This window comes from Muntiacus reevesi, chromosome 6 (assembly GCF_963930625.1).
Source record: "Muntiacus reevesi chromosome 6, mMunRee1.1, whole genome shotgun sequence".
Lineage (NCBI taxonomy): Eukaryota > Metazoa > Chordata > Mammalia > Artiodactyla > Cervidae > Muntiacus > Muntiacus reevesi.
Window position 1 is genome coordinate 24967423 of NC_089254.1, and position 21926 is coordinate 24989348.

Below are 21926 nucleotides of genomic sequence, written 5' to 3' on the forward strand. Positions count from 1 at the left end.
ACCTACATAAAGAAAAGGGGGGGAGGGGCGCAGCTACACATTGAACACTAGACTGGATGATTATTTCAAAATGTCTAAAAAGCAGCCAGAATTTCAGGACTTTAAAAAATACACAAAGTATCAGGAAGTTTAATTTTTAAAAGTCAGAAAATGAATTTATAACCAGAAAATATAAGGTCTATTTTAAATAAACAACCCTATACAAACAAGAAAATTATAAGCATTACTACTTGAAAAGTTGTAGCAAATGCCTAAAACCTAAACACTGACAAATACACATAACAACCATTTTTAATAAAAATGTTTCAAATTATAACCATTATTCCATATATTTTCTTAACATGGTTTCAAAAAAGTATTAGGTAATTTCTCAGTTATAAAACATGTAAGAGCTCATTAATTAGGACACGGAATGTTAAAAAGCAATGTCCCAGACAGACAAAAGATGTATGTGTACATATTAATTCCAAACTAAAATCAATGATTCCAATGTGAGGGACTACTTAATGAGTGACATAAAAAAGAAGTTCATTTGATTCAGATCAAAATCAGCTGCAGAAAAAAAAAAAAAAACCTCTTAATCTACTTTGTGTTTTAAATAAGAATGATGCTTTGGGAAGTTTGAGATCACATAAATAATTTGCTTCCATCAGTCACATACAAGACAAATATAAATGGAAGCTAAAAGTCAGTTTAGAAGATTCTGGAAGAGTTTTTACACTATAGGATCAAAAACTACTCCTACAGAATATATTGCTACCATGATCATTATATAATACATAGATGCTTATAAATTAGCTGCTTATGATTTATCTTCTTTCTTTCTGGGTCAGATAGCAATTCCATTTCACAACACTAAGCAAATTTCTAAAGTAAACAAAATTAAAATATACAATGAAAACATTTATAATAGTCCTTTAAGGAAGGAGAGTTTCTACTACAAATTTCATATCAGCTCTGTAAAAGATTTTTCAACAGAGATAGTAAACAGATACAATATATAATAAACTCTAAGTAAATTGAATTTTACTATTGAGCTCACGGAGAAGTGCTCTTAAAAATAGAAAACTCCCTCCATTAAGCAATCAAATACAGTTAACAGAGTACTATCCCAGTTTTACAAATAACCAAGATACTAGATCAATAATCAATATAAAAGCTATTGTAACATACAAATTTTTATAACTATATTTCTTATATTATTTAAAAAGCAAAGTCTCACTAATATAGAATAAGGAGTGGGGAGGATGGGTAGAAAAGAGGGGAGGCTAGAAAGCTTCCAAAATAGAGGCATTTGCTAGAGCAGTGCTAATCACTTAATACATCTATTATATCTCCAACTTTAAGTGGTCCTGTCCATTAACTCTATTTATAAGTAAATGAGCATAATTAAAGCACTCTCTTAAATACTTAGTAAAGTCCTTCCCATTTACTTTGTATTTACATTGCGTATTTGCTAGGAAGTTTACCAAATCCTAGATACTTCATTAGAATTTAATAAGTACTTCTGCATTGAATTACTAGTAAAAATGGTCATCAGGCCTAAAGTCTGCAAACTAAGGGCTGCCTCTCACACTATTCTTAAATAGCCAATTCTTTACTGTGAAGAAAAACTGATATTTGTGTTTTAGTTTATATATCATTTTTGCATACAGAATTCCATTAAGATATGACAACTCTGAGGTAGGATATTACTACAAGAAGACTGTAGTAATATCAGTTTATAATCTCAGTTTATAACTGAGAAAAATAAGGCCTAAAGAAACTAAATGATTGGCCAACATCACATAGGTAATAAGTAGTAGAAAAGGAGTAAAATCAAAGTGTTATCACTCTTAAAGTCTGTTTTCTTTTTTTTTTGTTTGTTTTCTTCACCATACAATGTGACCAGAAGAAAATGGAAAGATTGGAATAAATGATCCTTGTAGCTTCTTCTGGCTTATATTATACAGGATTTGGAACAGAGTCCAATTAAAAACAGAAAAAAAATGTTTTTACAATGTTTTATAGTTTATGGGACATTCTCAGAATCATCACTTGTTATCTCATTTAATCTTCTCAATAATCCTATCATTAATCATGACAATTATTACTTATAAGCAAAAAAGAAATTACCATAAAAATATTGGGGTGACAATCCCTTTGAAAACATGCTTCAAGAATTTTAAGAAAAATTCTCTTTTCTCTCCCTTCTCTTTGTTTTTCTTTTCCCCTTTTTTCCTTCACTCTTTTTTTTCACTGCGTAAGTTAAATTATTGTGCTCTCTTTGGTATATTTCCCAGTTGGCAATCTGCTCACGCTCAGTTTTCCAGATTGAGCATTAGTTAGCTCTGCTTTTAATTGATCGATATCACGTTTGGTTTCCCTTGTTCACCAAGTCTATCTCCTATACTCTTTTCTTTAGAATACTTTGGTTACGACTGTATGTGTGGAAGTGAACGTATATGTCCCATTATTTCTGTAATTACCTACCTGCTTGATTTCCTCTCGCTAGAAAACAGGTACTAGTCACCCCTACTAAGAAGTCAATACAAGCCACTCAGACCAACAACCTTTCCCTCCAAGGGCCAAAACCAAAATGAAGAAGGAATACAACCCTAAAGCCTGGGAAAGTGGAGCAAGTTAGAAAAAAGAAAAAAAAAAAAAAAGAGAGAGAAATACAGCACAAATGAAAGAACAAGACAGAAAGTCATAAGACCAAATAAACAAAGATGAAATAAGCAATCTACCTGAGAGAGAATTCAGAATGACAGTAAAGATACTCCAGTCTTCGAAATAGAATGGAAAAGATGCAAGAAATAATTAACACAGTTAATACAATCACCAAGGGCATAGAAGAAATAAAGAATAATCAAACAGGTATAAATAAAAAAATTACTGAAATTAAAAATACTCTAGAAGGAACCAATAGCAGAATAACTGAGGCAGAAGAACAGATAAGTGAGCTGAAAGAGAATGGTGAAAATAACTGCTGAAGAGCAGAATAAAGGAAAAAGAATGAAAAAATTGAGGATAGTCTCAGAGACCTTTGGGACAATATTAAACACACCAACATTGGAATTATAAGGAATCCCAGAGGAGTAAGAAAAAAAGAAAGGCACTGAGAAAATTTTTGAAGAAATTATAGTTGAAAACTTCCCCAACATGGGAAAGGAAATAGTCAATCAAGTTCAAGAAGCACAGAGTCCCTTACCGGACAAACCCAAGGAAAAACACATCAAGACACATATTAATAAAGCTAACAGAGATTAAATACAAAGAAAGAATATTAAAAGGAGCAAGGGAAAACCCATATGCTTAACAGCAGATCTTTCAGCAGAAACTCTGGAGGCCAGAAGGGAATGGCAGGATATATTTAAAGTACTGAAAGAAAAAAATCTATAACCAAAATTACTTTACCCAGCAAAGATCTCATTCAAAATTGGAGAAATCAAAAGCTTCACAGACAAGCAAAAGTTAAGAGAATTTAACACCACCAAACCAGTCTTACAACAAATACTAAATGGACTTACATAAACACAAGAGAAAAGAAAGACCTACAAAAATGAACCCAAAACAATTAAGAAAATGCCAACAGGAACATATATCTCAATAATTACTTTAAATGTAAACAGGTTAAATGCACCAACCAAAAGATATAGACTGACTAAATGGATACAAAAACAAGACCCATATATATGCTGCACACAAGAGACCCACTTCAGACCTACAGAAACATAGACTGAAAGTAAAAGGATGGAAAAACATAGTCCATGCAAATGGAAACCTAAAGAAAGCCAGAGTGGCAATCCTTATTTCAGACAAAATAGACTTTAAAATAAAGAATATTATAAGAGATAAGGAAAGACACTACACAATGTTCAAGGGATTAATCCAAGAAGAAGACATACAATTATAAATATTTATGCACCCAACATAGGAGCATCTCAATACATAAGGAGAACACTAACAGGCATAGGAGGGGAAATCAACAGTAATACAATAATAGTAAGGGACTTGAACATCCCACTGACACTGATGGACAGATCATCAAAACAGAGACTCAATAAGGAAACACAAACCTTAAATGAAACATTAGACCAAATGAACTTCACTGATATCTTCAGGACTTTCCACCAAATGCAGAAAAATACACTTTCTTCTCAAGGGCACATGGAACATTCTTCAGGACAGACCACATCTTGGGTCACAAATCAAGCCTCAGTAAATTTAAGAAAACTGAAATTTTATCAAGTATCTTCTCTGACCACCATGTTATGAGACTAGGTATCAACTACAGGAAAAAAAACAACTGCAAAAAACACAAACTCATGGAGATTAAATAATACATTACTAAATAGCAAAGAGGTTACTGAAGAAATAATTCTTAAAGATTAAGATTTCTTAAAGATTCTTAAAGAATTCAAAGATTCTTAAAAACAAATGACAACAAAGACACGACAACCCAAAACCTACGGGATTCAGCAAAGAGTTCTAAGAAGGGAAGTTTATAGCAATATAATTCTACCTCAAGAAAAAAGAAAAGCATTGAAGAGAGCAGCTAAGTCTACATCCTGAGCAGCTGGAAAAAGAACAAAAATTCCCAAAGTCAGTTGAAGGAAAGAAATCATAAAGATCAGAGGAGAAACAAATAAAAAAGAAGTGAAGGAAACAATAGCAAAGATTAATAAAACTAAAAGCTGGTTCTTTGAGAAGGTAAAATTGACAACCCAAGAGCCAGATTCATCAAGAAAAAAAGGAAGAAAAATCAACAAAATTAGAAATGAAAAAGTAGAGGTGACGACAACATAAAGGATCATATGAGAATATTATGAGCAACTACATGGCTAATAAAATGGACAACCTAGAGGAAATGGACAGATTCTTAGAAAAGTTCTACTGCCCAAAAAGGAATCAGGGGAAAAAAAGAAATTATGAACAAGCCAACTGGAAACAATGAAATCAAAAATGTGATCCAAAATTTCCCAAAAAACAACCAGATGGCTTCACAGGGGAATTCTATCAAACATTTAGAGAAGAGCTAATGCCTATTTTTCTGAAAATCTTCAAAAAACCTTCTGAGGAAGGAACACTTCCAAACTCATTCTACAAGGCCACAATCACTCTGATATCAAAACCAGGCAAAGACAACACACACAAAAGAAAATTACAGGCCAATATCACTGAGGAACACAGACGCCAAAGTCCTCAACAAAATTCTAGCAAAGGGAATTCAACAACACATTAAAAAGCCCATATACCATGATCAAGTTGGGTTTATTCCATGGATGCAAGAATTCTTCAATACACACAAATCAATCAATGAATACATCATATTAAAAAACTGAAAGATAAAAACCATGACCAACTCAACAAATGCAGAAAAATCCTTTGACAAAATTCAGCACCCATCTATGATAAAAACACTTCAAAAAATGGGCACAGATGGAACCTACCTCAACACAGTAAAGGTAATATATGATAAGCCCACAGCAAACATTATTCTCAATGGTGAAAAACTGAAAGCATTCCCTCTATGATCAGGAACAAGACAACTGTGTCCTCTCTTATCACTATTATTCAACATAGGTTTGGAAGTCCTAGGTACGGCAATTAGAGAAGAAAAAGAAATAAAGAAATCCAGATTGGAAAAAGAAGAAATAAAACTCACTACTTGCAGATGACATGATACTATACATAGAATACCCAAAAGAAACTATCAGAAAATTACTAGAGCTAATCAGTGAATTTAGCAAAGTCATGGGAAGGAAGGTCAATACACAGAAATCATTTGCATTTCTATATACTAACAATGAAAAATTAGAAAGAAAAATTAAGGGATCAATCCCATTTACCATTGCAACAAAAAGAATGAATTTTCTGGGAATAAGCCTACCTAAGGAGACAAAAGAACTGTATATGGGAAATTATAATGATGAAAGAAATCAAAGACAACATTAAACAGAAGGAGAGATATACCAAGTTCCTGGGTTGGAAGAATAAATATTGTGAAAATGACTGTACTACCAAATGCAATCTACAGATTCACAGAGATCCCTATCAAATTACCAACATCTTTCACAGAATTAAAACAAAAAAATTTCACAATTAATATGGAAACACAAAAGACCCCAAATAGCCAAAGCAGTCTTGAGAAAAAAGAATGGAGCTGGAGGAATCAACCTTCCTGACTTCAGTCTATACTACAAAGCTACAGTCATCAAGACAGTATGGTGCTGGCACAAAAACAGAAACATAGACCAATGGAACATGACAGAGAGCCCAGAGATAAACCCATGCACATAGGGGCACCTTATTTCTGACTAAAAAGGCAAGAATATACATTGGGGCAAAGATAACCTCTTCAATAGTGGTGCTGGGAAAACTGGACAGCTATGTGTAAAAGAGTGAAATTAGAACACTTCTTAATGCCATACACAAAGATAAATTCAAAATGGATTAAAGACCTAAATGTAAGACCAGAAACTACAAAACTTTTAGAGGAAAACATAACAGAACATTCAATGACATAAATCAAAGCAAGATCCTCTATGACCCACTTCCTAGAGTAATGGAAACAAAATAAAAATAAACAAGTGAGACCTAATTAAACTTAAAAGTTTTTGCATAGCAAAGGAAATGACAAACAAGGTGAAAAGACAACCATCAGAGTGGGAGAAAGTAATAGCAAAGAAACAACTGACAATGGATTAATTTCCAAAATGTACAAGCAGTTCACACAACTCAATACCAGAAAAACAAACAACCCAATCAAAAAGTGGGGAAAAGACCTAAACAGACATCTCTCCAAAGAAGACATACAGATGGCTAACAAACACATGAAAAGATGCTCAACATCACTCATTATCAGAGAAATGCAAATCAAAACTACAATGAGATATCACCTCACACCAGTCAGAATGGTCATCATCAAAAAGTCTACAAACAATGTTGTAGAGGATGTGGAAAAAAGGGAAACCTTGTACTGCTGGTGGAAATGTAAACTGACACAGTCAGTATGGAAGACGGCATGGAGATTCCTTTAAAAACTAGGAATAAAACCACCATATGACCCAGCAATCCCACTACTAGGCGTACACCCTGAGGAAACCAAAACTGAAAAAGATACACGGAACTCAAGGTTCACTGGAGCACTATTTACAATAGCTAGAAGATGGAAGCAACCTAGATGTCCATCGACAGATGAACTGATACAGACACTGTAGTACATAAATACAATGCAATATTACTCAGACATGAAAAAGAATGCATTTGAGTCAGTTCTAATGAGGTGGACAAACCTAGAGCTTATTATACAGAGTCAAGTAAGTCTGAAAGAGAAATATAAATATCATATACTAACACATATATATGGAATCTAGAAAGATGGTACCAGTGAATTTATTTTCAGGGCAGCAACGGAGAAACAGACATAGAGAACAGACTTATAAACACAGGGGGAGGGGAGAAGAGAGAGGGTGAGGCGTATGGAGAGAGTAACATGGAAACTTACAATACCACATGTAAAATAAGAGAGCCAATGGGAATTTGCTGTAAAACTCACAAACAGGGGCTCTGTAACAATCTGGAAGGGCGGGATGAGGAAGGAGATGAGAGGGAGTTTGGGAGGGAGGGACACGGGTGCACCTACAGCTGATTCTTGTTGATGTCTGATGGAAAACAACAAAGTTCCATAAAGGAATTATCCTTCGACAGAAAAATAAATAAATAAATGAAAGGAATTCTAGGCTCAACAGTTATGTTCTAATTTGTTATCAGATTTTAACATTTTAATTTAGTATAGTAAGTAAACTTCGTCATTTATTCATGGACTTAAAAATATATTACAATTTATATTCCAGCTTTAAGAACATTTTTATGCTATTTTAAAGGATTTCCCTTGGTAAGCAGAATATATACAGGAATATACATATATACATGGATAAATGTACAATGTATGCTACCTTACCTCCATCACCATCATCTGATCCTCTGAAACTAGGATCTTTTAACATATCCAGTTCAGCTAACATGCGCACATAAAGTGCATTCTGTCTGAAGGAAGGATAAAATCTTTCATCTCGAAGCATCAATTCATACACCTTATTGAAATAAATCAAGATAGTCAATCATTAATACAAATAATGTACTAATCTCCACCAAAAAAAAAAAAAAAAAAGATTTCAACAAAAGCTAAACAAAGGTATTACTCCAATGAATTATAGGCTCCATATTTATAAGATGTCAGTAAAAAGACTATGTCACAACTAGAGATATTTTTCTGGCCCCTCTAGAATCTAAATTATACTGAAAAGAGTCCTACTGCAAAACCAGTCACAGGACAGCAGTTATATATAATGCTCTACAAAGTAGTGTTCTCTAAGAAACAAATCCAAATACATAAAGGCTCAAAGCACATAATCTGTTACTTATACATCATCTATTCATAAAATTCTAGAATCTGTATCTGTCACTTAGCCAGATTCAAAGTAAATAACCCAGCATAGGGATTTTCCGCATTTCTACAGTAAATAAGCAAAGAAAAACTGGCTATTTGTGAAGTATTATTACTATAACACATCTTTTTAGTTATCACAGTGTACTTCCATAACATTTCAATAACCTTTTATAGACAAATTACAAGCATATAGACATATACATTGTTTTCAAAAAAGATATAATGATAAATGTTGTACATAATACCTTCCTTTGAATGTCATCAAAGATTTCAGGGGTTGGATCTTCATGATTCAAAGTATCTGCTAATTTTGCTACCAAATAATCATCAACAGTAACTCTTGGAGATGCCTGACAGAGAAAAACACAAGTAACATTGATCTTTGAAATTTCTAAATACAAGTTAAGCCATCATAGTAGGAGAATTAAATAATTTGTTGTTCAGTCACCCAGTCATGTCCGAATCTTTGCAACCCCATGGACTGCAGCATGGTAGGCTTCCCTGTCCTTCACTATCTCCCTGAGTTTGCTCAAAGTCAAGTCTACTGAGTCAGTGATGCCATCCAACCATCTCATCCTGTCAGTCCCTTCTCCTCCTACCCTTAAATCTTTCCCAGCATCAGGGTCTTTTCCGCTGAGTTGGCTCTTTGCATCAGGGAGCCGAAGTGGGACAATTAAATAATGGAATCATAGTACTAAAAGTAACTGCAAAACAAAATCCTTGATTTGTATATGACACCTTGATGTTTAAAGGCTGAAATCAGAGCTAGTATTTTTCTGGCCATGAAGTACTACACAGTAGACTTGTTAGACAAACATGGATTTAAATCTTAACTTTTGCTGAGCAAGTTTCCTGTCACAAGTCTTAACTTACTCAATCTGTAAGATGGAGATAAATACTACATGTGATTACTGTGAGGATGAAAAGAGAGTTACGTAAGGCGTATGTGTCCAGCACACAGGAAACACTGTCACCACGCATTAGTGCTGAGCACTCAGTGGTCTTCCATGTGTACTTAATAAAATGTCAAGAGTATGCCACGTTGCTACTTATATTTAACACCAGAAACAATCCTTCTGAATGGCACTTGAAAGAGACTATCTTTATCCTAATTCAGTTTTATAATACTGCAGCAAAGTATCAGCATGATAAGGGACAGAAAAAAATTTGAAAAGTTATTTTGCTTCAATAACTTTCATCTCAAGGTGCATAATGTGACAGATGCTACAGGCATTCTTCAGCATGTTAACTTTTGTATTTTTAAGTCTGAAGGCTATGGAGAATAAATGAGTGATTAAATGATGGTAACTTTTAGAGACAGTACCAAAAGAATGCATTGTCTAAGCAATTTCTCTATGCTATCTATTAGACTATCTAAGGAACAGAATATATAAATCGAGAGAAGAAAAAGTATGTAAGTATTCTGGGCATACATCCAGACAAAACTATAATTTAAAGATAAATGCACTCGCATGTTCAAAGTAAAACTATTCACAACACCCAAGGCATAGAAACAACCTCACGTTCAACGAGAGAGGAAAGGATAAAGAAGATGTGGTATATACACAATGGAGTATTTCTCAGCCATAAAAAGGAATGAAATAAAGTCATATGCAGCAACATGGATAGACCTAGATATTATCATACTAAGCGAAGTAAGTAAGAAAGAGAAAGACAAATTACCGTATCACTTATACGCACAATGTAAAACACGACACAAATCAACTTATTCCCTGGTGGCTCAGATGGTAAAGCGTCTGCCTATAATGTGGGAAGTCCGGGTTTGATCCCTGGGTCATGAAGATCCCCTGGAGAAGGAAACGGCAACCCACTCCAGTAATCTTGCCTGGAAAATCCCGTGGATGAAGGAGCCTGCTAGGCTACAGAGTTGCAAAGAGTTGGACACAACTGAGTGACCTCACTTCACAAAAGAGAAACAGACTCATAAACACAGAAAACAGACCAGAGACTGCCAAGAGGGAGAGAGGATGCAGGAGGGATGGAATGGAAGCTTGGGATTAGCAGATGCAAACTAGTATATATACAATGATAAACAACGAGGTCCTACAGTATAGCCCAGGAACCACACTCGATACTCTGTGAAAAACCATAATGGAGAAAAATATGAAAAAGGAATGTGTGTATGTGTAAATGAATCACTTCGCTGTACAGCAGAAATTAACACAATACTATGTACCAACCATTCTTGAACAAAATTTAAAAAAAATTTTTTTTAAGTAAGTAAACAGGAGGGTATGAATGTGCAGCATAAGGGCTATACAACTTCTAATGTCCCCTTGTTAATTCAACACTCTTAGAAGTAAACTCAGCGAGGTAGTGTGGGGGTACTTTCTTGGTTCTTGTGAGGAGGTTTTTGGAGGAAGAAGAAAAGGACACTTAGCTATTACTTGTTTGTGTATGGGTGTGGTGTTCCCTTCCCCTCCACCCCTCTCACCCTGAAGTAACAACAGAAGAACTCAACAGCTTCAACTATTCCACAAAGATCAGAGAGGAACATGATTTAAGGCAGTTTCTGTCCTTTCATGTGCCCTCTGAGCTCACTACACTCAGTTTCTAGGAAATAAGAGACAAATTTGAAAATAACATTTGTAATTTATCTAGCTTAATTTTTTCTATAATCTCAGGTACACAGAATTAGATTAAGCCTTATCCTTGGAATATGGTAAGCAATACTTTCAGAGAGCTAACGTGGGCATAACTAACCAAGTCCCTTTTAAAAAAAAAGAACGGTAATACAGAAGAAATATTTGCACACATGCTATTACTTTAACATAAAAATACAAAAATTGCATGTTTTTCTAAAATTATCTATTAGTCTGTATTGTTTACTTCCATATTACACAAATGTAGTTATTTAAACAAAACGACTAGTTAACAGCGGCAATTGAAAATTAACAGGACTGATCAAAAAATACGTTTGAGAAAACAAAACAATATACTTAATAATATTCCTGTTCTCTGATACAGAAACTTATTTTAACATTTTTTAAACTTTTTATCTAAATTTAAAATTGGTAGGCAGTACCACTGTTTATTCTTAAAATATATAAATCTAAGACTTTTTAAAAGATTGTACACGTAATAGGACTAATAAGTAGATACATCTATATTTAATAAAAAATAAACAATTACATTTACCTTTTATTCTATGATCTTGTAGGGTATTTTTGTGTGCCTTTTTAAACAATACTTTTCTGATCTGCCTGCAGCCTTCAGGACAACCCTTTATTTTATACAGTGGTATAACTAAATACAATCAACTATAAAATAAAATTCACTATGACTTTCAGCTCTGCTCTTGAGCCTTTATCATATTTATTTCTCTTACCACTGCAATGTCATGACACCAGGTGAAATATCCTTTCAATAAAATCATTTAGGCAAAGAATAATGGGATTTTAGATCTACAGAGATTTGTTTCCAGCTTTCCCAAAAAAGCATCTATCAACTTCGTATCTCCAGGTTTGTTTGGTAGACCAGCTGTTTGTCAATCAGGTTCTCTGCATCTATGAATTCATCATACAAGTTGCTCATGTCTAAAATGCCTATTTTTTAAGTACTTCAAAGCATAATGGAAGTCATAAGTTAACAACCTCTCCTTTTCAAGGAAAATGGTTCTAAAACGCATAGATCATTTAAACGTGTGAGAATAAAGGAGCATTCCAAAGAAATTATAGTTTTATTAAAGAAAGTGAGAAAACTGTGTTTAAGCTGGCTGTTCCTTTCTGGTGATATTTGAGTTCTCAATAGCTTTATTTCCAAAAAATGAGTTATTTTCTTCATTGTATGAGTTCTTGCTATAGCCTACATGTACTCAGTTCCATACGTCTATTTCAAGGTTAATTTTAGTCCCTTCAAAAATCATTCAAGAGTTTTAGAGAAAAATCATATAAATTTGTTTACTTAATTCTTTTTGCCACACACATTCTTGATATATTTTCAAATGAAATGGCTATTATTTTCTCATTTCAAATGAGATGGATATTATTCTTGTCCCATGCTTTAAAAAATATGATTACTGCCAACAATGGGATCTTTTCTACTGCTGGCAACAATGACAGCCATCTGGAAGGCAAATGTCTAAAGCTATCTCTCCTGACATTTTTGTAATGTCAAAATCTCATAAAGCTGAAACAGTAGTATTATTTAGAACATACAGGTACAGGAAAACTGTATGTGAAAGTAAGTGAATAATTAGAGAAAACTGGCTTCATCAGAAAGCAAGAAAGTAAGGCCAGGCAAAGGATAACATAGGGATCTTTTAAAATACAGATAAGTAGTTCAGTCGTGTCCGACCCTTTGCGACCCCACGGACTATACAGTCCATGGAGTTCTCCAGGTCCAAATCCTGGAGTGGGTAGCCTCCAGGAAATGTTCCCAACCCAGGGATTCAGCCCAGGTGTCCCACATTGCAGGTGGATTCTTTACCAGCTGCACCACAAGGGAAGCACTTTAAAATAAAATGGACGTTCTACTTCTAAAGCTGAATGGAGTATATAAAGGCATTTGTTATACCATTATTCTTAAAACTGCATACTCTTTTAAATACAATATATTTCATAAGGCAAAAATGTAAGCAAATGCACAAATGAGTGGTTTCCAAATAATATATATACTTAAAATTAAAATACAATTCTGTGCTAATAAGTATGAATTAAAAGGTATTATAGCATAGTCATTAAGAATACTGGAGTGTGAATCTTGAGGATTTTTATCCATATTCATGAGGTACATCAGAAAATTAAAATACAATTCTGTGCTAATAAGTATGAATTAAAAGGTATTATAGCATAGTCATTAAGAATACTGGAGTGTGAATCTTGAGGACTTTTATCCATATTCATGAGGTACATCAGTCTGTAGTTTTCTAAATGATGTCTTTGTCTTTGATGTGAGAATAACACTAAATTCATAAAATGAGTTGTAAAGTGTTTCCTTTTTCTCTGTTTTATGGAAGAGTTTGTGAAATACTGGTATTATTTCTTCTTGAAATATATGATAGAATTCACTAGTAAAGCCATTTAGGCCTGGACTTTTCTTTGAAAGATCATTTTTAATTATTAATTAAATTTATTTACTCTATTTTCTATTTCTTCTTGAGTCAGTCTGACAATTTATTTTATCCCCAGAAATTTGTCCATTTCATCTAAATTGTCTTATCTGGTGTCATAAAGTTGTTTGTAATACTTCCTTACGGGGCATCCTGGATGGCTCAGTGGTGAAGAATCCACCTGTCAATACAGGGATCGACACCTGGGTTGGGAAGATCCCCTGGAGAAGGAAATCACAACTCATTCCAGTATTCTTGCCTGGGAAGTCCCATGGACAGAGGAGCCTGGCCGGCTATAGTCTATGGGGTCATAACAGAGTTGGATACAACTTAGCAACTGAGCAACAACAGTATTTCCTTGTAGTCCTTTTAATTTCTATAGTCAGTGGTGATGCTTCCTCCTTCATTTATGATTCTGGTGATCTGTATCTTTTTTTATTGGCCAACCGAGCTAAAGGTTTCTAAATTTCATCCTTCATTTTACAACTTTTGATTGTACTACTGATTTTTCACTATTGTCTTTCTGTTTTCTATTTCACTGATTTCCATTTTGATCTTTACTATTTCCTTCCTTCTGTTTGCTTAGATTTGTCGTGCTTTTCTTTTTCTAGATTTTTAAGAGGAAAATGTATATTGCCGATGTGACATCTTTCTTTCTTTCTAATCAGGCATTTAAAGCTACACATTTCCCTCTACATACTTCTTTAACTGCATCCCATAAATTTTGATGCATTGTTTTTTTCATTTTCATTCAATTGAAAATATTTTCTAATTTCTTTCTGAAGTTTTTGGCACAGATACTATTTAGAAACATGTTGCTTGATTTTCAAGTATTCATAAATTTCCTCAAATCCCTTTTGTTCTTGATTTCTAATTAATTCTACTATGAGAAACAAACATATTTATATGTAATTTTAATGCCTCTAAAATGAGTTGTTTTATGGCCTAACTTATATTCTATCCTGGAAAAGGAAATGGCAACCCACTTCAGTATTCTTGTCTGAAGAATCCTGTGGACAGAGGAGCCTGGTGGGCTGCCATCCACTGGGTTGCACAGAGTCAGACACGACTGAAGTGACTTAGCAGAAGCAGCAGCATGACCTATCCTGGAGAATGCTCCGTGTGTATGCTTGAAAATAACACTGTTGTTAGGAGAAGTATTCTACAGATGTATTTGGTCTAATTGGTCTAAAGTATTGTTCAATTCTTGTACCTCCTTGGTCATTTTCTATCTAACTATTTTACCAGTTTGAGAGTGAGTACTGAAGTCTCTAACTGTTAACTGCTGAATTGTCTATTTCTCCCTCAATTCTGTCCGTTTGTGCTTCATGTATGTGTGGGCTCTGCTGTTTTATCATCCTGATCAACTGACTCTTCTACTATAAAATGTCCCTTGTTTCTCTGGTAACGTTTTCTGTCTTAAAATCTATGATCTAATATTAGTATAACCACTCCAGCTCTGTTTTACTGTTTTCAAGGTTTACCTCTTACTTCCTATTATCTAAAGTTGTGTGACCCTGAATCTTAACTCTGTTATTTAGTATCCACATGACCCTGGACAGGTTAATTCAATTTTCTAATTTAATCAATTTCTTCACCTATACAATGAGAATAATATACAAAAACTATTATCAATATAAAACAAGGCAATGTAAGGCAGTTGTGCATAGCAGCATGAACAATGGATATTTACAAGTACTACAAATCATTATCATCTTCTTTGGCAGTATCATTATTAATTTTAATTATTAATAATCTACCATTATTAATGACACTGTCAAGGAAGAAAACAAAATGTATTCTCAAATAAATCAAAGTATATCCTCACCTTTTCTGATAAATACTGTTCATAAATTCCAACAGCGGCTGCTCTTAAAAGACCTTTGGTTTGGTTGGTTTGATGTTTTCCATCTTTCTGACGACTTGATAAAACTTCTAGCTGCTGTTGGGCTGTAACGCGGTATCCTTCCACTGTCATCCAAAAGAAGAGATGTGCCTGACCTCCAGTTTGCTGCATGTAGTCTACCAAACAAAATCCATAACAACAGAGATATTAAAGTCACAGATTTTTGAGTGCATACAGCTGTAAGACAAGTTAAGAAAGATAGTATTTGAAAGTTTTAAATACTTAAAACGCTGCATTTTAAACATGTTTAGAAAATACTGGAGGTTAAAAAAACATATCATAAATTGGTTAAGCTGAAGAGACCAATTATGCAGAAAAAAGAAATGGAAGTGCATTTTAAAAAACATCTGATTTTTCATGAAAACACCTCTTTGGAATAAAGCTGCCAGGGAAGGCTTCATCAGAAATAAACTACTTCACCAACATTCAGCTTCCATTCTCAATAAAAATTATTAGTCATAATATTACTATTATACCACATGTATTAAAAATAAAGATTGGGCTCTTCAATAAGCCATACATTGCTTTTTGTTCATGAATATGAAGTCTCAGGGAGCTTTGCTGGAAATATCCCCTAGATAAAAGCAATTCTGATGTAACATTAATACAATCAGTAAACATTTATATATAGAATGGTATAAAAATAAGACCCTTCCCCTGTTCATGCACAAAAATGATACAAGCAGGTTATATATACCATGCTTTCCTGATAAAGTCTCTTTCTCAAATAATTAAAATTCATACTAGAATCTCTTTGGGTTTATTTAAAAGCAGATTAGCAAATGCACACTGGAACTACAGTAAGCATTTATTTCCTTAAAACCAAACAAATCTCTATCCCTATGGTTTCTAAAAAAAGTGCGGGATATTTCGGAAAATGAGGAGTGGAAGAGAGATACATATGGCATGTCTAATATCAAGTATTTAAAATTTAACAATATATACAATTATAAAAAACTTGACGGCTATGTTATTTTTATAAACTGGATTTACCTACCCATAAAAAACTGCAGTGCAACATTGTCTACAAGAATGCTGTCCAGGGGAACTGTGCAAAGCTTCCCAAAGTTTGCTGCCAGTTTCACAGTATTTATTTCCTACAAATAAAAGTTTTTGCAGATTAACATCTCATCTATTCACTCACTACATTAAAGATCCTTACATAGACATAAAAAATTAAGTTAAAATAGAATAAAGTTTTCTTTTCTTGTACAGGTGGGTTACCAATAAAAAGTATCAGCTCACTGAATTTCCTAGAGTTATTTTAAGAGCTGCTTATTAAATATACATTAAAAGTACAATAAGCACTCATTTCTTCTAACAAAAAATAAACCTAAATGTATTTTCATGTATTCTCTATTTTTACCGACTCCAAACATAAATGAACATGATAGGGACTAAAGGGGATATTATGTTGAAGAATAAACAAATCCCAATATTTTCAAGTACAGGATGAAGTCTACCTACTAGAAAAAAATAAAATATTCCTAACTAGTAGATTTGCTAATTGGGTAAAAATTCTGAATCTTTGTAGAAAACGTGTTTCTTTTCAGTCTACTTAAATGGTAAATTATATAAACTTCAAAGCAAGGAAACTACTTATATATAGAGAAAAAAGTTTTTAACAGGTTCAAAATTTAGAGAATCTACACATCCAGCACTGTGCTAGATGCATTACACATATTACTTCATTAAATCTCCACAGCAATCCTACTGGATAAACATCACCAATCCCACTCAACAGATAAGAAAACTGATGATCAGAAAAGTTGCCTGGTTAGAATGAATCAGTGTCCTCAAAGTCTGATGCCCTTTCCACAAAAACCAACAATGTTTCTGGAAATGATTTCCACCAGCTTCTCTGCATTCCCAAATCCATACTCACAAACCTCTATTTTCAAAAAAAGATGCATAGGTTTTCTGAAAGTTAGATAAGGCTGCCTTATTCAGGGGCAGATACTAAATTAGGCATACGTGATATATAAAGGAAAAGGAAGACGATTTGAAAAGAGGAGAAAAAAACTTCTCTTGTAATTAGTATCTCCTCTTCATATAAGAACATAAGAACAACAACAGATTACTGATTTGAAATTACTGGGGTAAAGCAATCTACTGCAAATTGCACTCATTTCACATACTAGCAAGGTAATGCTAAAATCCTTCAAGCTGGACTTCAACAGTATGTGAAACAAGAATTTCCAGATGTATAAGCTGGATTTAGAAAAGGCAGAGGAAACAGATCAAATGGCCAACATCCACTGGATCATCGAAAAAGAGTGAATTCCAGAAAAACCTCTACTTCTGCTTCACTGACTATGCTAAAGCCTCTGACTGTGTGGATCACAACAAACTGGGAAATTTTTCAAGAGATGGGAATATCAGACCACCTACCTGTCTCCTGAGAAACCTGTATGTAGTCAAGAAGTAACAGTGAGCATCAGTCATGGGACAACAGACTGGTTCAAAATTGGGAAAGGAGTATATCAAGGCTGTACACTGTCACCTTGCTTATTTAACTTATATGCAGATGACATCAAGCAAAATGCTAGGCTGGATGAAGTTCAAGCTGAAATCAAGATTTCCTGGAGAAATATCAGTAATCTCAGACATGCAGATGACACCACCCTAATGGCAGAAAGTGAAGAGGAACTACAGAGCCTCTTGATGAAGGTGAAAGAGAGTAAAAAAACTGGTTTAAAACTCAACATTCAAAAAACTAACATCATGGCATCTGGTCCTATCACTTCATGGCAAGTAGAAGGGAAAGCAATGGAAACTGACAGACTATTTTCTTGTGCTCCAAAATCACCATAGAAGGTAACTGCAGCCATGAAATTGAAAGAATTTAATTTTTTTGAAAGAAAAGCTATGATAAACCTAGACAGCCTATTAAAAAGTGGAGACATCACCCTGTCGACAAAAGTCCACATTGTCAAAGCTATGGTTTTTCCAGTAGTGAAAGTTGGACTATAAAAAAGGCTGAACACCAAAAAACTGATGCTTTCAAACTATGGTGTTGGAGAAGACTCCTGAAAGTCCCTTGGACTGCAAGGAGATCAAATCAGTCGATCCTAAAGGAAATCAATCCTGAATATTCATTAGAAGGACTGATGTTGAAGTTGAAGCTCCAATACTTTGGCCATCTGATGGGAAGAGTCAACTAACTGGAAAAGATCCTGATGCTGGGAAAGAGAAGAGAAAAGAAGGGGACAACAGAGGATGAGATGGCTGGATAGCATCCCTGACTTGATGGACATGAGTCTGAGCAAACTCCAGGAGATGGTGAAGGACAGGGAAACCTGGCATGCTGCAGGCCATGGGGTCACAGAGTTGGACACGACTGAGCGACTGAACAACAACAAAGCAATCTAGCACCAGCACATGACTTCCCCTATCGCAGTCTTCCTTCCTCAGATTTTATCACTTCTTGGTTCTGTCCAGCAGCAGCTCTATAGATATGGGATGGAGAAGAGTATTCACTATCACTTTATTTGTAATAAGAAGAATAAAGCATCTCTAAGACTTTAAGATGAGCAGTACGGTTAAAAAACCTCTATCTCTGAAGATTCTGAATTTTCATCCAAAGGAATACATGCTACGTCTTGAGCTATTAAAAAAGGTAAAGCTTCATATTCAAATCAGAATTGACAAGCTTCCAAACAAGATTTCTAAATTTTAAAAGGAATTCAGTATCAAAAAGTATTTAGGCAAACAGACTTAAATAATGATGCTTAAGGATCACCAAGGGCTTCCCTGGTGGCTCGGCAGTAAGGAATCTGCCTGCCAATGCAAGAGACATAAGAGAGGAGGGTTCATTCCCTGGGTGGGGAAGATCCCCTGGAGGAGGGCATGGAAACCTACTCCAGTATTCTTGCCTTGAGAATCCCATGGACAGAGGAGCCTGACAGGCTACGGTCCATAGGTTCGCAAAGAGTTGAACACAAGCATCACTAACTTTAAGATCTAGGTAGGGTAACTAGATAAAGAAACAACAATCACAAGTGAAACCATATTATTCTTCTATTCTGAATTTACATGCGTATATAAATTCATTTTAAAATATAGTTAACTGAACAAAGACAGACATACATACACCTGCACACACATTTATGACAAATATAGGCCTCAAATAATGTGTAAGTTATAATTAAACTAGCAAACTAAACTCAAAATTTAAAAATAAGTCTTCTATTCCTTAAGGAATTTAAGTACACTGCAAAATTACAAGACCAAAGAGTCACAAATCAATTTCCAATAGAAAACACACATAAAAAAGGTGATTGCACTAAAAACTAAAGGTAGTAAAAAATTTGTTTCAAAGCCCCAAATCTCTGCTCTCTTTTACAATGAAACTCATCCAAACAGGTACCTATAATCACTGTTTCTAATTCATTTCTTCCCATTTTCTCCTGACTGACTCCCATCAGGGTTTTTCTCCACTATTCAACCAAGATGCTCTCATGGATCACCAATAATACCTCTGTGGCAAACCCAACAGTCAATTCTAAATCTTCATTTTACTCAACTTATTAGCAGTCTGTGATACACCTGATCTCTGACTTTTTTCAGCATTTTCTATACTTTGCTTCTAGGATATCACACTCCTTTCCTTCAATCTCAACAGTCATTTACAGTTTGTTTGACTAGATCTTTCACTTTGTCTTAAACACTAGTAACTGAAGTGCCTCAGGACAAAGTGTTTGATATCTTCTTTCTTAAACTCATTCTTTTAAGTAATCTCATCCAATCTCTCAACTTTAAACAAGCAGCTGATAATCCTGAGGATTCTCAAAGTTTATTTCATTCACAAAATTTCCCTTGAAGTTGAATTTACCAATTAGAATGTCTACTTTAACATCAAACAGGGATCTCAAGCTAAAACATTCAAAACTTGATTCTCTCTTCCAAACTTCCTCCTCCCTCAGTTTTATTCATTTTAGTGAATAACAACACTATTCATGCAGGTGCTCAGTCCAAAAAAATTTGTAATCATCCTTGAATTCTTTTTTCTCTCCAAACCCACATTTACCACATTAGCAAATACTGTCTCCAATTAACTTCTCACATGAACCCCCCAGACATCTCTTACTAAACAAAAACAAGAGTCGTGTAAATGATCTGTTAGTTTCCATTCTTGTCTCCACCACTCCACCACAATCTACTCATCACAAAGAGCCCAAGTAATCATTTTACCTCGTAAGTCTGATTATGTCACTTGCCAGGGCAAATGTCCAATGGATTTCTATCAGTGAGATTTTTAAAAATCTTGCTATGGAAGGTAAAACCATGTATGATCTAACCCCTAAGGTTCCTCTCTAAATTCATTCCTACTACAAATCCTATCATACATTCCATACCAGTCACAATGAGTGAAGTCACTCAGTTGTGTCTGACTCTTTGGGACCCCATGGACTGTAGCCTACCAGGATCCTCAGTCCAAAGGATTTTCCAAGCAAGAATACTGGAGTGGGTTGCCATTTCCTTCTCCAGGGGATCTTCCCGACCCAGGGGTTGAACCCGGGTCTCCCACATTGTAGGCAGACACTTTACCGTCTGAGCTACCAGGGAAGACCAGGCACGTTCCTATTCCAGGGACTTCACATTTGCTCTCACCTTTGCATTAAAGATTTTAAAAAGAAAAAAAAAAAATTTCACAGGAGTCTCTCAGATTATTCAGATCTCTCTATGCTCAAATGTCACCAGATCTCTCAGCACCTATCTAAACCACTCTGACATTCTCTACCACTCTACTTTGCTTTACTTATTTTCTTTCACATTTTAGGGTTTTTTTTTTTACATTTTATTTTTTCACATTTCACTTACTTTTACATTTTTCACATAATATATCAATTTATATATTGGTTTATTTTCTGATTCTGCAACTAAAATGTAAGCTTCATGAGAGAGACGTCCATCTGTTAGATCCATCTAAAATGGTGTCCAATGTACAAAATTCAATAAATGCTGAATTTTGAATAAATGACACGAGTAGATAAATGCATAAATCAAGAAAAAGAATTTACTTTTCATGCAGTATTTTAATCTCATTAGCTTGTTTTAATAAATACTTACATTGTGTAATATAAATTTTCTCTAAATTTTTAGTTCTTCCGTAAAATGCCACACTAGTTAATACTCGACCTTTTGTTATTTTCTGGATATTTTAATGAACAGAAATTATCTACAGTTAAATATTAATTCAAGAGTATTTTACTCACTTTGCCTGACTGCAACCGTTGTATTCTTGAGTCACATACTTTCTTCACAAATAATAAGCTATTTATTTGATTTTTGATGGTGTTGATATCTAAAAATAAACAAATTGATTATGAGGTAAAGTGACAGTGTTACTTGTGAAATACTTTAAACATACACTTACTGTAATTTAACATAATAACCAGTGAATACAGCAATCATTTTATTTAAAAAATAACTGGAAATTTTATAGTGAGATTATTTAATTAAAATTAAACTATGTCAATTATCTTTAGCAACAACTGCAATAATAAGAG

The 21926-nt window shown here is 34.2% G+C and overlaps 1 protein-coding gene across 2 annotated transcripts in view; it reads right to left on the minus strand.

Annotated features, from left to right (window-relative positions):
- SNX13 (sorting nexin 13) overlaps positions 1-21926 on the minus strand; it is a 141610-nt gene that overhangs the window by 36291 nt on the left and 83393 nt on the right. For both annotated transcript variants that reach the window (XM_065938699.1, XM_065938700.1), the window contains exons 11-15: positions 21633-21721; positions 16412-16511; positions 15337-15530; positions 8683-8787; positions 7949-8081 (exon numbers count right to left, since the gene is read on the minus strand). In XM_065938699.1, coding sequence (XP_065794771.1) covers positions 7949-8081; positions 8683-8787; positions 15337-15530; positions 16412-16511; positions 21633-21721 — 621 coding nt within the window. The remainder of the gene's footprint in view (positions 1-7948; positions 8082-8682; positions 8788-15336; positions 15531-16411; positions 16512-21632; positions 21722-21926) is intronic.